Below are 13,295 nucleotides of genomic sequence, written 5' to 3'. Positions count from 1 at the left end.
TGTTTTCTTTTAAGAACCATGAAGACTTGATTTAATCGCACATATCATTTATTTAATCCCTTATATATATATATATATATATATATATATATATATATATATACAGTATTTTACAAAAGTGAGTACACCCCTCACATTTCTGCAAATATTTTATATCTTTTCATGGGAAACACTATAGAAATGAAACATGGATATAACTTAAAGTAGTCAGTGTACAGTTTGTATAGCAGTACAGATTTACTGTCCTCTGAAAATAACTGAACACACAGCCATTAATGTCTAAATAGCTGGCAACACAAGTGAGTACACCTCACAGTGAATCTGTCCAAATTGTGCTCAAAGTGTCAATATTTTGTGTGACCACCATTATTATCTAGCACTGCTTTAACCCTCTTGGGCATGGAAATCACCAGAGCTGCACAGGTCGCTACTGGACTCCTCTTCCACTCCTCCATGATGACATCACGGAGCTGATGCATGTTAGACACCTTGCGCTCCTCCTCCTTCCGCTGGAGGATGCCCCACAGGTGCTCATTTGGGTTTAGGTCTGGAGACAAACTTGGCCAGCTTTACCTTCAGCAAGGCAGTTGCCATCTTGGAGGTGTGTTTGGGGTCGTTATTGTGTTGGAAAACTGCCGTGCGGTGCAGTTTCCGAGGGAGGGGATCATGCTCTGCCTCAGAATGTCACAGTACATGATGGAATTCATGTTTCCCTCAATGAACCGCAGCCCCCCAGTGCCGGCAGCACTCATGCAGCTCCAGACCATGACGCTACCACCACCATGCTTGACTGTTGGCAAGAGACAGTTGTCTTGGTACTCCTCACCAGGGCGCCACCACACATGCTGGACACCATCTGAGTCAAACAAGTTTATATTGCTCTCGTCAGACCACAGGACATGGTTCCAGTAATCCATGTTCTTGGATTGCTTGTGTTCAGTAAACTGTTTGTGGGCTTTCTTGTGCATCAGCTTCAGAAGAGGCTTCCTTCTGGGACGCCGGCCATGCAGACAAGGTGATGCATTGTGTGGCATATGGAAAACTGCTGTATGACCTTGGCCACCGTGCTATAGCTCAGTTTCAGGGTGTCAGCAATCTTCTTATAGCCTAGGCCATCTTTGTGGACAGCAACAATTCTCTTTGTCACATCCTCAGAGAGTTCTTTGCCATGAGGCGCCATGTTAAATATCCAAATTTAACAGCCCTGCGCCCCATTCACACCTGGAGCCTTGTAACTCTAACGAGTCACATGACACCAGGGAGCCAAGTTTCATTTCTGTACAGTCATCCCATGAAAAGATATAATAAAATGTGAGGGGTGTACTCACTTTTGTGAGATACTGTATATATATATATATATATATATATATATATATATATATATATATATGTGTGTGTGTGTGTGTGTGTGTGTGTGTGTGTATGTATGTAAATAGGCTCTTTCTACATATAGCTGGTAAGGAGATTATGCTTCACAGTAATCATATTTCATGTGTTTAGCTTTAAAAAAACAACATACAACATATTTTAGCTTCTCTCTAGTTTTTATGGTTTCTAGTTCTACTTTATTTTACTGTATTCCTTTTATAATTTGTTTCATCATCATTTTATTATTTCATTGTGACTTTTATTGTGGATTTTGGGTTGTTAATTTTTTATTTCTCCCCTTTTTTATCCAATGCTTTTATTTTCTCAGATTTCTGTTTTCTCTTTGTGTTTTATCTAAAGCCGTTTGAGCTGCAGTTCAGTGTGAAAGGTGTGAATAATAAAGTTTATTTTTAATGCAATGCAAAGTATTATTGTTCTTATATGTGCGTGCTGCTGTCTGCACTGTTCTCCAGCAGAGGGCGCCAGAGTGCCGCTCTCTGCTCTGTTCTCCAGCAGAGGGCACCAGCGTGCTGCTGTCTGCACTGGTCTCCAGCAGAGGGCGCCAGAGCGCCGCTGTCTGCTCTGTTCTCCAGCAGAGGGCGCCAGAGTGCCGCTGTCTGCTCTGTTCTCCAGCAGTGGGCGCAAGAGTGCCGCTGTCTGCTCTGTTCTCCAGCAGAGGGCGCCAGAGTGCTGCCCTGAGTGACTGTAGCTGTGTGTGTAACTTCCTCTGCATTGAGACTGAGCTGGTGATGTGATGAACCCTGTTTACTGATGGGTGAAGTTTGGTTTGGACCAGATGTGCAGCAGATGTTTGTTTCAGTGGTAAAGATATAATAATGTTACACTAACGACGTCTGAACGTCCGACTCATCAGAGCGACGCTGCGTTTTATTTCTCCATAAATAACATCATTTCTCACATCAAGCAGGACAATTTGTGTAGTCAAGCACAGGAAAAGAGCGGCGCAAATAAATAAATCAATCAATAAACAGATCAATGTGAACAGCTGGAATCAACATTTAATTCACCTTCAGAACGTTCAGGTTAAAAAAACATGCTGACTAACACACACATACACACACACAGACACACACACACACACACACATACACACACACACACATATACACACACACACACACACACACGACACAGACACAGACACATACACACACATACACACACACACACACACACACACAGACACAGACACATACACACACACACACACACACACACACACACACACACAGACACAGACACATACACACACATACACAGACACAGACACATACACACACACACACACACAGACACATACACACACACACACACACACACACACAGACACATACACACACATACACACACACACACACACAGACACACATACACACACACACACACATACACACATACACATACACACACACAGACACACACACCCCAGAGCAGTGCGGTCCCCGTGAGGTAACGGCTGGCCGGGACGTACATTAATAGATTAATAAGGGCAGCTGTAAATGAGTGGAAACAGTGATGGTGCACCAATTGTACTGAGCAGTGACCTCAGTGCAGGTCAGTGGAATCCAGTACAGCCTGAGGGACCCACAGACCATCTATCGGTCCGTACCGTCTCACTCTGACCCAGAGCTGATGTCACTGTTTATTCCAGCAGGTCAGTTTTGTAACAAAACACACTTCAGTAACAAAATTAACCCCAAAAATCACAACCTGTAGAATCTATAAGCTCTTCAGTATAACAGACCTGTCATTTAAGAGTGGGTGCGTCCATAGCAGAAGCCCCGCCCCTTAGTTTAGATCACTGACTGGTTTCCATGAAGGTGGGCGGGGCATATCAGTCTGATAGTCTTTTACATTTTTAATTTTTTATACACTGTTTTGATATTTAAACTGATATTTATTTGCTGTATTAAATCATTACATTATCAGCTTCAGCAGTGCTGATAGAAAACTAGCTGGACATTTAATGAAAACATTCTGTGTTATAAACTAGCAGCGTCGCTGTTGCCACGGTGATAGAAATACACTGTATATGATTCCTTTAGTGTCATTTTAATAATAGAAAAGGGAATAAAAACTGACCAATCAGAGTAAAGTAGCAGCTCTCAGGACACACAGACTCATTAATCACTAATGTAAACTGAAATATCATCAATAACCTGATTTGGATTCTAATCGTGATGGTGAACTGGACTGACTGCCCAGCTCCAACGTCACTCCCAGTGAAATCTCTCAGTGAAACCAGGTTCTATTCCCAGTCACACAGTTAGCATGTTTAGCTCACAGCTACCGCAGACAGAGCCGCCTCTGCGGCCAGAGTTATTGCTGTATTGATTATTGGCTGTCGACAGCTGGACACTGATTGCTTTATACTGTTTATAGGATATTGGATAGGCTAATATCATCTTGCTAATGCTAACATTGATTGGTGTAACGAAAATAGCTGACACTGTAAAAAGTTTCCATTCTTGCAGGGTCAACTAAAAGTGTTTTCTTCGTGTTTCTCTGTGTTTAGCCTTAGCAGCCCAGTAGTTAAGTCAGTGTTTAGTAGGACTATAAGATAAAATGGCCAATGAGAGGAACTAATAAACCTGTACCTAATAAACTGGCAGCTCAGTGTCTTCTCTGTGTAGTATCGCACTAGGACAGAGGGATTTACAGATTTACAGACTAAAACAGTTCTCAGTGGTCGCCGTTCAGAATGTAGACACTTATAGATTGAGTCTGTTTAGGACTCATGTCAGCTGAATTCATTTCAGAGGGTCTTACAGCATGTTTAGCCGAACCGCTACACAGACTAGCGTCAACGTTATATGCAAGCTCATTCATATGTACACACAAGCTAACGTCTGCACATGCGAATCTAAGCTCACTGCGTCAACTTTGGACTGCGACAACTATTTTTGATGCACCAAATCAGATTTTTGGATCCATTACGGCAACAGAACCCCAACACGATAAGCTAATCAGCTATATGGTGTAGCTAATATTACATAAAGGATCAAGCAGGCTTCAGGAAGGTACTGCAACACGACGCCGAGCTCTGACGGAGAAACGCTCGGAATTAAAAAGTATATTTTCTGAAGTTTTTCCTGCTCTGACTTTATTTCTGATCATCAATAATAAACGTATTTGTCATGTTTAACTAAAAAAACCTTAATAGTGTCTTCTGGAGTGGCTGTTTCAGCATGCAAATCTGAGCTCATTCATACCAACACAAAATGCAGAAAAGAGGTAACGAACACTAGATGATCTACAGAAACGCAGAGTAAACCTCAAATCAGTGGAAACGCCACCCAAACCAACAAGCCAGTCGACATCACCAATGCAAGATCACAAGAATACTGACACTCGCTGGTCTCTCATTACATGAGAAAACATGTTAAGGCTAAATAAATAAATAAATAAATAAATAAATGAATGTACACCTATAATCTCGACTATAGACTGAACACAGCCTTACATTTCATTTAAATCAACTGCAAGAACTGCAGAAGCTCACAACTCCAGACAGAATGAGTCTCTTACAGTAACATACAGAGAAACAGCCGGTCTGAGAGACTCTAATGGGCTTCATCTCTTACACTGTACACACTGACCAGCTACAGCTTCAGTCACCAAACCGCAGCGTTATTACAGTCATCAAACTACACGATCAGGATCAACACTGAGCATGAACACCTAACTCTACATACTGTATAATACATACATATAGACACATATACACACACGACGCTGTGCACCTTGGAATGTCATCGTCACGTAATATCAGTTATAGAAATATTCTTAAAAATATGATTTATATCAGGCTACAGCTACAGAATCAGAGTTTGGCAGGATAGGAGCGTAAATAGCAGGACCTCGGGGGTCCCGCTCGCCACAGCTGAGCACGATCGGCTTCAAACCGCACGGCACAACCGACGGTGAAGGAGAGGGGATATTATGGGGTGTCTAAAGCTGGTTTTGGTCACTCAGAAGAAGCTTGAAACCTGAGGGTCAACACGACTGAAGCACAAACTCAGACCCCAGCAGACGTCTGATTTTGCTTCAGAGAGGCAGTTTTTTAGCAAAGACAGAGCGAGACCACCGGCCGGCCGACAGCAGGGGGCTGTCACGATTAATCGATTCACCACAATTAAAAACACCTCGATTAAATTTATCATCCAAATTAATCACTAATGATTAGTGATCATTCATTTTTAAACTCTTCTACTGCTTCGTTCCTCTTGTGGTAAGAAACTGAGTCTGATAAACACGGCCATTTACAGTCATGTGCACAAGTTTGGGCGCCCCTGGACGAATTACATGTCTAAGAGAAAATAAGTAACACATCCTCTACAGAGAACAGACCTCTGCACATTTAATAACAATTAATGTTCATTTACTTTAAATTAACATATTAGGTGGAAAAAGACAAAGTGTGGCCTGTGCAAATGTTATGGCACACTTACACACAATATTTTTTTCCGATATCTCAGCATTTAAACAGAAATAAACAGAAATTGTGCACTAGTTAGCAAAAAGTGCTATATTGAAGCGTGTTCTCCGTAGACGATGTGTTATTGTCACTTAGAACATCAACAAACTGTAATTTGACCAGGTGTGTTCAAACTTTTGCACTCTTATTATCAACAAATTGTCAAAATAATCAGGACATGACTTGATTCCTAATATAATCAATAGTGACAGTCCTAGTTTATGTGAAAGCTTCGGTCCTTCCATGTCTCCAAACTGCCCAACTCAGACAGAACAGAGCTGCCACCGCAACAGGTAAGTCCACTTAAACGCTTAATATTTGGTCGGCTAAAAAGTCTTAACTAATTAAATGAATCTACAGGTCAGCAAAAAGCAGAGATCAAGTTTAGCTACTTCTGTGACAGATAACTGCTGTAAATATCTGGAATGATTGATCAGAGAATATAAATCCCCTTTTAATCATATCGGTCAATCAACACTAAGCATTTAACACTTCAGCGCAGAATAACAACCTAACACTGTTTACACACCACACACACCCTGAAACGAGGTATTGCACTGTGACTGCTCACCTTCCAGCAACGCACCATTGAACCCCATCAGCTTTAAGAACAGAGTGTGCTTGTTAGCCTATTAGCTTTAGTTAGAGTCAGAACTGTTCACAGTGGTGGTGATAGGAACCAGACGTCCACCTCTAAAAGCTCCCTCACAGAAAGTTCCTACATGAAATGGTTATGAATTCACTGCCTGATGACTGAGACACTGTTTTATGATAGTTTAGAGAACTTAAACTCCATTCATGGTGGAGGGATACATGCAGGGCGCTGTGAGGCAAAATAGTCCCCAAAGAAAACTTATTATTTCAGATTTTCCACTATTTCCATCATCAACATTCCATATAAACTCAGAAGACTCGTGTAGGTTCACTGGTGGTTCTGGATAGTAAATAAAATGTCTATATCTGTGTTGTAGTCATGGCGACCCCTGGTTCCTATCACCACCACTGTAAAGACAACTGAACCATTTCACACCAAACCACTCTGAGTCACTCTGATTACATCTCACACACTGAGTTAGACAGAAATTTGTGGATTTTCCCTTTAAAATGGTCAGCCTTTTCTAAAAGCAACATCAAAACAAATCTTAGATCAGCGTAAAGAACAAGATTGACAGGCATCTTAGTGATATTTTACCCTTAAAATGTGTTTTTTAAGTATGTATCATAATTGCCGTGTTATCTACAGTGCAGGCAAACTGGATTTGTAAAGTGGGCTAAGAGTAGCAGCTCCAGTTCACCGACTGTCTCCGTATGACTGTATAAACTGTGTGAAAGAACTGTAAAAATTAGTCATCATTACTTTTTAAAATAGTAAAAAATTGATTACTTGTTTATCACTGCTGTCGGAACAAAACCTTGTATCTCTAAAATGGTAACTTTACAGGAGAAGGAAAAAACCTTCTTGACTTTTAATGTAAGTCAATGGAACCAGACTTTTTTCTAAGTCATCCATTCATCATGAAATTTACACACAATGTAAAGGACAACAGGTATTTTCAAAATATGTCAAAAACTGAAAAATGACAAAAATGGAGATACGAGGTTTTGTTCCAACAGCAGTGATATGCTGGTTGACTTACTAGCAGTGAAACAGTTCTGGCTGTCCAGTATTTGTTATGATTACAAGTTTACTTGGGTTGCCAAACCAATCTAGCAGTGTTTGCTGGTGTAGCAGCTTCTACAGCGCTTAGTGAACTGGAGCTGATCTAGCAGCTGATTGGAGCTGGTTCTGCTGAAAGTCTGTGGGAGAAACCTGCTCTGTGATCACAAAACACAACCAAACCAACCAGTAATGCCGGCAAAGAGTCACAAATGGTCCCAGTTAAAGACGCTACAACTACGCATGCAGGAGGAAAACAAAGTCACGAGGAAAGTGCGCAGTGTGATTCAGTCAGAAACAGAGGACAGCAGGAAGACGGACAGCCAAAGCCATGAAGTGAGAGAGGACCGGTGTCCAGGCTCCGGCTGAAGGTCTCCGCTGGGAGAAGGGAGCGACGGTCCTGCAGGTCAGCGAAGGTGAGGGCAGCAGTGCTCCAGGCGCTTCTCCGGAAACAAAACAACAAACCCAACAATAAACGAGCCGACGGGTGAACAGAACAGCCTTTTTCTGCTTTAAAGCAAAAACCCAGTGAGAGTTTCAGAGACTTGTACACACACGGACCACCTGCTTCTGAGCAGACCACTGCACGGGCACACAGACGCGTCAGAGTGTGGCTTCATCCACCGTCCTCTTCATCACCTTCATCCTCCTCCTGCCCCTCTCCACGGCGACGGGTCAACAGAAACGGTAGTGAAGAGTAGCACAGATGCACAGCGAAAGCGAACTGGGTCGCTAGGTAACAGCAGAGGGGGGAGTCGGGGGGGGTGAGCCGGGCCTAGTGGGGCAGAGGCACCAGGATGTCCACGTAGTTGATGGGGAAGAACCCCGATTGGCCGTGGATCATCCCCTCATACCAGTTATCGTCGATCTGATTGGTCAGGGTGATGATGTCACCCTCCTTAAAGCCCAGCTCTCCCTCGTTCTCCGGCTCAAAGTCATACAGAGCGCGGCAGCAGGGCTGATCCAGAGGAGCTAGAGAGAGAGAGAGGGGAGAGGGGGAGAGAAAGAGGGAGAGAGTGGGAGAGAGTAGGGAAGAGAGAGAGAGAGAGAGAGAGAGAGAGAGAGAGAGAGAGAGAGAGAGAGAGCAGGGGGGAGAGAAAGAGAGTGGGAGAGAGTAGGAGAGAGAGAGAGAGAGAGAGAGAGAGCAGAGGGGGAGAGAGGGAGAGAGAGAAAAATGAGAGGGAGAGACAAAAGGAGAGAGGGAGAGAGAAAAGGAAAGAGGGAGAGAGAGAAAAGGAGAGGGAGAGAGAAAAGGAGAGGGAGAGACAAAAGGAGAGAGGGAGAGAGAGAGAACAGGAGAGGGAGAGAGAAAAGGAGAGGGAGAGACAAAAGGAGAGAGGGAGAGAGAGAGAAAAGAAGAGGGAGAGGTATTAAATATGCAGATATTGATTCTGAGAGCAAATTCAACACAAATCAGGCTGCAGTGAGTGACTGAGCCTGTGTGAGTGGTGTGTGTCTGTGTGTGTGTGTGTGTGTGAGTGTGTGTGTGTGTCTGGAGAGTGTCTGTGTGGTGTGGTGTGTGTAGTCGGTGTGTGTGTGGTCTGTGTGTGTGTGTGTGAGTGTGTGTGTGTGTGTGTGTGTGTGTGTGTGTGTGTGAGTGTGTGTGTGTGTGTGTGTGAGAGTGTCTGTGTGTGTGTGTGTGTGTGTGTGTGTGTGTGTGGTGTGTGTGTGTGTGTACCTGGAGATCGTGCAGGTGATTTAGCGGTGTGTATTCCTCCGTTGTGGGTCTCGCTGGGTAACTGCAGCTCCATGCGTGGTTTGGGAATGAACTCATTCCTCGGCTTGCTGGAGGCCTCTTTTATCCTGCAACACACACACACACACACACACACACACACACACGTTTACACACACACACACACACACACTGAGCTGACAGTTCATTTTCAATCATGAACACTCTGCATGATTAAAAGGTTCTATTGTTATCGTATCAGGCTTGTTACAATAGAGGAACCCTTTTTGCTGCTATATAGAACTCTTTTCAAAAAGGTTCTATATAGAACAATCACAACCAACAGCACATTCTCCATCAATCTGAAGAACCATTTTACCATGTAAAGAACCATTTAAGCATGTAAAGGGTTCTCTGAGTGTTCATGGTTCTATATAGAACCATTTTCTGTACTAAAGAACCCTTGAAGAACCATCGTTTTTCATTTAGTGACATGTAGTGATAAACGGAGTTTAACTGTATTCTGACTGATATCCTAATTGTTTCATTCACATTTATGCTATTTTTTCCAGAATACGAATCTAAGAATTGATGATTTCTGTGTTTGTCCTGCTCAGGGTCAGCCATCGGGGCTACGTCAGAAAGTGCTCAAGTTCACAGGATTTATTATTTCTGTCCTCGTCTCTAAAGGAGGTCAAACTGTTCTCGTTTAATTCCATCCTGGTGTCTCTACATTAATGAGGGACACCACTGTCATTTCAGTCTCTGATGTGGAGTCAGTAAGTTTAGGATCAGGTAAGCTGGAGATGAAGTTACAATCATCCTTAATCTAGCATTTTCATTCAAAGATCACAGGTGGATTGTGGGAGTTGTTGTACACTTACCTCTCCTCCATCTTGCTTGAGAGCTGCTGTAGGACATCAGTGGCCTGCCTGTGATAGTCCAGCTGAGCTCTGACCAGCGCTGCCAGCTGACTCACCTGCTCTATCTGCACACACACACACACAGACACACACACACACACACACAGACACACACACACACACACACACACACACACACGCACACAGACACACACACACACACACAGACACACACGTACACACACACACACACACACACACACACACAGACACACACACACACACACACACAGACACACACACACACACGCACAGACACACACACACACACACACAGACACACAGACACACACACACACAGAAGCACACACACACACACACACATACGCAGAACACATGTCCATATACATATTCATCATATCAGAAATGCACTGTTGGTGTAGAGGAGAGATTATTAGTGAACGTAGGGAGAGAGAGCAGACTGAAGGATGAGATATGTAGCAGCTGAAATAAGGAGATAAAGGGGTGAGAGAGGAAGAACAGAGAGGGTAGAAGGAGAGAATATCCTACATCGCTCTCCAGCAGGTTGAACATGCTCCGCTCCGCGATCTCTTTGGACTCGTCAAACTTCTCCAGCGCCTGCTTGATCTCCTCATCGGTCACTTTGCCCTGACGCTTCTTCTTGTAGTCAAAATCCAAACGCCGACCCTCCATCTTCTTTAGATGGTGCTGGACACACAAAACAGACACTGGGAGCTTCAGTCAGGACCGTTTAGACCAACATGAAACCGAATTACAGAAACTTCCTGCCTTCTTCTCTTAAGATCTGAAGGGTCAAGATAAGATGTTTCACTAGATTCGTATTACAGAAGCAAATCTGATGTTTATTTAGGAATCTTATCTTATCTTACAGCGTCTTATCTCCACTTAGGAAATCTTAACCTGCTCAATCGAGGTCGACAATGAGCTGTCATGTCTATTACTGACCATACACACATGAACACGCAATCAAAATAATCAAGCTAGTCAGCCAGACAGCCAACGTTACTGAAGTAAAAAAAGGTCAAACTAAACTAAAGTGTGATGAACTGTAAGTAGTGAATACTGTGAGAGCGCCCCCTGCTGTTTATCAGAGCGTCACCGCTCCCCAGTTTCAGTCTCCATTTCCCAAACGCTTTAGCCGAGTGTGCTAACGTTACTCCTCCTAATAAACAGACACACGTTCAGCTCCGCCTCCTCATTATTCACCACCATCACTGTAATATTTCATCATCAACATTAAGATTTCAGGCTTAAGAAGATTCTGTCATAAGGGCACGTCCAAACACTCCATGATACACTGACAGTTTTTAAATTTCACTAATAATCTTGTGCTTTACCAGCCAGACCCAGCATTTCTGTGGTTCTAGGCTTTTTTATAATATGGTGACATAAAACCAAACGATTCATTAAATTGAAATCAGATACAGTAGAAGACAACTGGCCAAGTTATTTTAAATCAACCAATCAGAGCTCAGAGTAACAGGCGAGGAACACCTATGTCCAAACAGATCTCCTCTGGGTCCACACTCCTGGCAGACTGAGTGGTGAACAGTGGGTTTACTTTACCTGGATCTCTTTGATGTCCTTGTCGTGCAGGTTCTGTAGCGGGTCGATGAAGTTCTGTTTGACCTCCATATCTAATGCATCTTTCACCTCCCCCAGCTCCCGCATCGCCTCGCCCGCATCGATCAGAGCCAGGCCTGAGAGAGAGAGACAGAGAGAGAGAGAGAGAGAGAGAGAGAGAGAGCACGTGGGGAAAGGAGATGGAGAAAATATTTTCTGATTAATTGTCCGACCAGACGTAAAAAAAAACAAAACACTGTGTGAAATGTGGGCAGGGACACCAGGCAAGATGCAGTGTCTCCATCTGACTTTCACTCACATTTACTTGAGAATTTAATGCTAGTTAAAAGGGAAGAGGTTGAGGCCCAGTCCCATTTCACCCCTCGCCCTGACCACTCAGCCCTTAGCCCTCTGTTTTGGGTGTTCTTGTCTAGGGGTCGGGTGTCCCGATTCTTGTTGAGATAGAGGGGTGGGGTGAAGTGTTGGGGCTACATGAACCCTCCATACGGAGGATTTTCAGAGACTCCAAACAGACTGATATGAGAAAAAAAGAAAAACCAGCAAGATGGAGAACAAGAGACCAAAGAAACCCACAAATGTGAGAATTTTCTCAGTTAAAAAATTACAATAACCACTGTATTATCTTAGTTTAATGACATTTAAGTGGTTTACAGTCATTTTTTTCATAACAAGCATAAAAATCGCCAATAGCATGCTAATGTCTCCGTAGCTAGCGAACTAACTTTCCTGTTCCACCTTAAATAGTCCAGCAGTTCTGACGCCTGAAGCACCAGAATGTAACTGCTGCACCATTTAAGGTGGAACAGGAAAATTCAGATGAGAATCTGGAGAATATCTGACTTCAGCTTCATATCACTGAAGAATTAGGGGTGGGTGATAATAAATAATTGCCCCCTATTTGAAGATCATATGATGCCCTAAATGTAACTAAAGCCCAGCAGTGAGGAGCTGAACTTTACCCTCCTCTGCTGTCACTGCAGACTGGCAGGGTCACCTACAGAGCAGCGCTGGTAGCTGTTAATGAAGTGATGCTCTATTTATTTGAGGGTCTCATTTCAGAGGGAAGACTTCAACCACTACCCTGTAACTCAGTTCCAAGAGACAAGGAGACCCTCAAAAACAAGGGGTAGGGGTGAAAAGAAGAAATGGGATTGGGCCTTAGTGTGAAAGCAAGCTGGAGGTAAAATCCTGGTAAGATTGACAAGACGAGGCCTCGTACAACACCCAGGAAATCAGCGGGCGGTCTCACGTCTAGCATTTTCAGTTTAGTTTCACAAGTGAAGACATTATTGGAGTGTGTTTGGTACATCATTCTGGAGAGAAGCAGGAATATTCTACGCCTGCTGCATGCAGGGCTGCTTCTCTGTAAAAGTGTAAGCAGGTAAGAGTCTCCAGGTAATGTCCCAGGTTTCGAGTGTGAAAGAGCTGAGCAGGAAAATGAAGCAGAGGAGGATGAAGGCTGTGTCAGGTGCTGTTTAAAGTGGTTTAACCGTTTGTGTATCAGTGTGTGTGTGTGTGTGTATGTGTGTGTGTGTGTGTGTGTGTGTTACCAAAGCTGGACTCCTCTCCGAGCTCTCGGCCGAATTTCTGCATGGCTTCTCCCAGCAC

At 43.5% G+C, this 13,295-nt stretch overlaps 1 protein-coding gene across 1 annotated transcript in view; it reads right to left on the bottom strand.

Annotated features, from left to right (window-relative positions):
- Nucleotides 1-7,492: 7,492 nt before the first annotated feature.
- Nucleotides 7,493-13,295, bottom strand: part of LOC118802907 (endophilin-A1-like) — a 7,636-nt gene continuing 1,833 nt past the window's right edge. Inside the window, exons 3-8 of the mRNA XM_036563334.1 lie at nt 13,238-13,295; nt 11,670-11,803; nt 10,632-10,790; nt 10,083-10,186; nt 9,202-9,326; nt 7,493-8,495 (exon numbers count right to left, since the gene is read on the bottom strand). The exon at nt 13,238-13,295 is cut by the window's right edge and continues 86 nt beyond it. Coding sequence (XP_036419227.1) covers nt 8,299-8,495; nt 9,202-9,326; nt 10,083-10,186; nt 10,632-10,790; nt 11,670-11,803; nt 13,238-13,295 — 777 coding nt within the window. The 3' untranslated portion in view covers nt 7,493-8,298. The remainder of the gene's footprint in view (nt 8,496-9,201; nt 9,327-10,082; nt 10,187-10,631; nt 10,791-11,669; nt 11,804-13,237) is intronic.

Source organism: Colossoma macropomum, unplaced genomic scaffold (assembly GCF_904425465.1).
Source record: "Colossoma macropomum unplaced genomic scaffold, Colossoma_macropomum, whole genome shotgun sequence".
In the NCBI taxonomy this organism is placed as follows: domain Eukaryota; kingdom Metazoa; phylum Chordata; class Actinopteri; order Characiformes; family Serrasalmidae; genus Colossoma; species Colossoma macropomum.
This window is presented reverse-complemented; position numbering and strand designations above follow the sequence as displayed.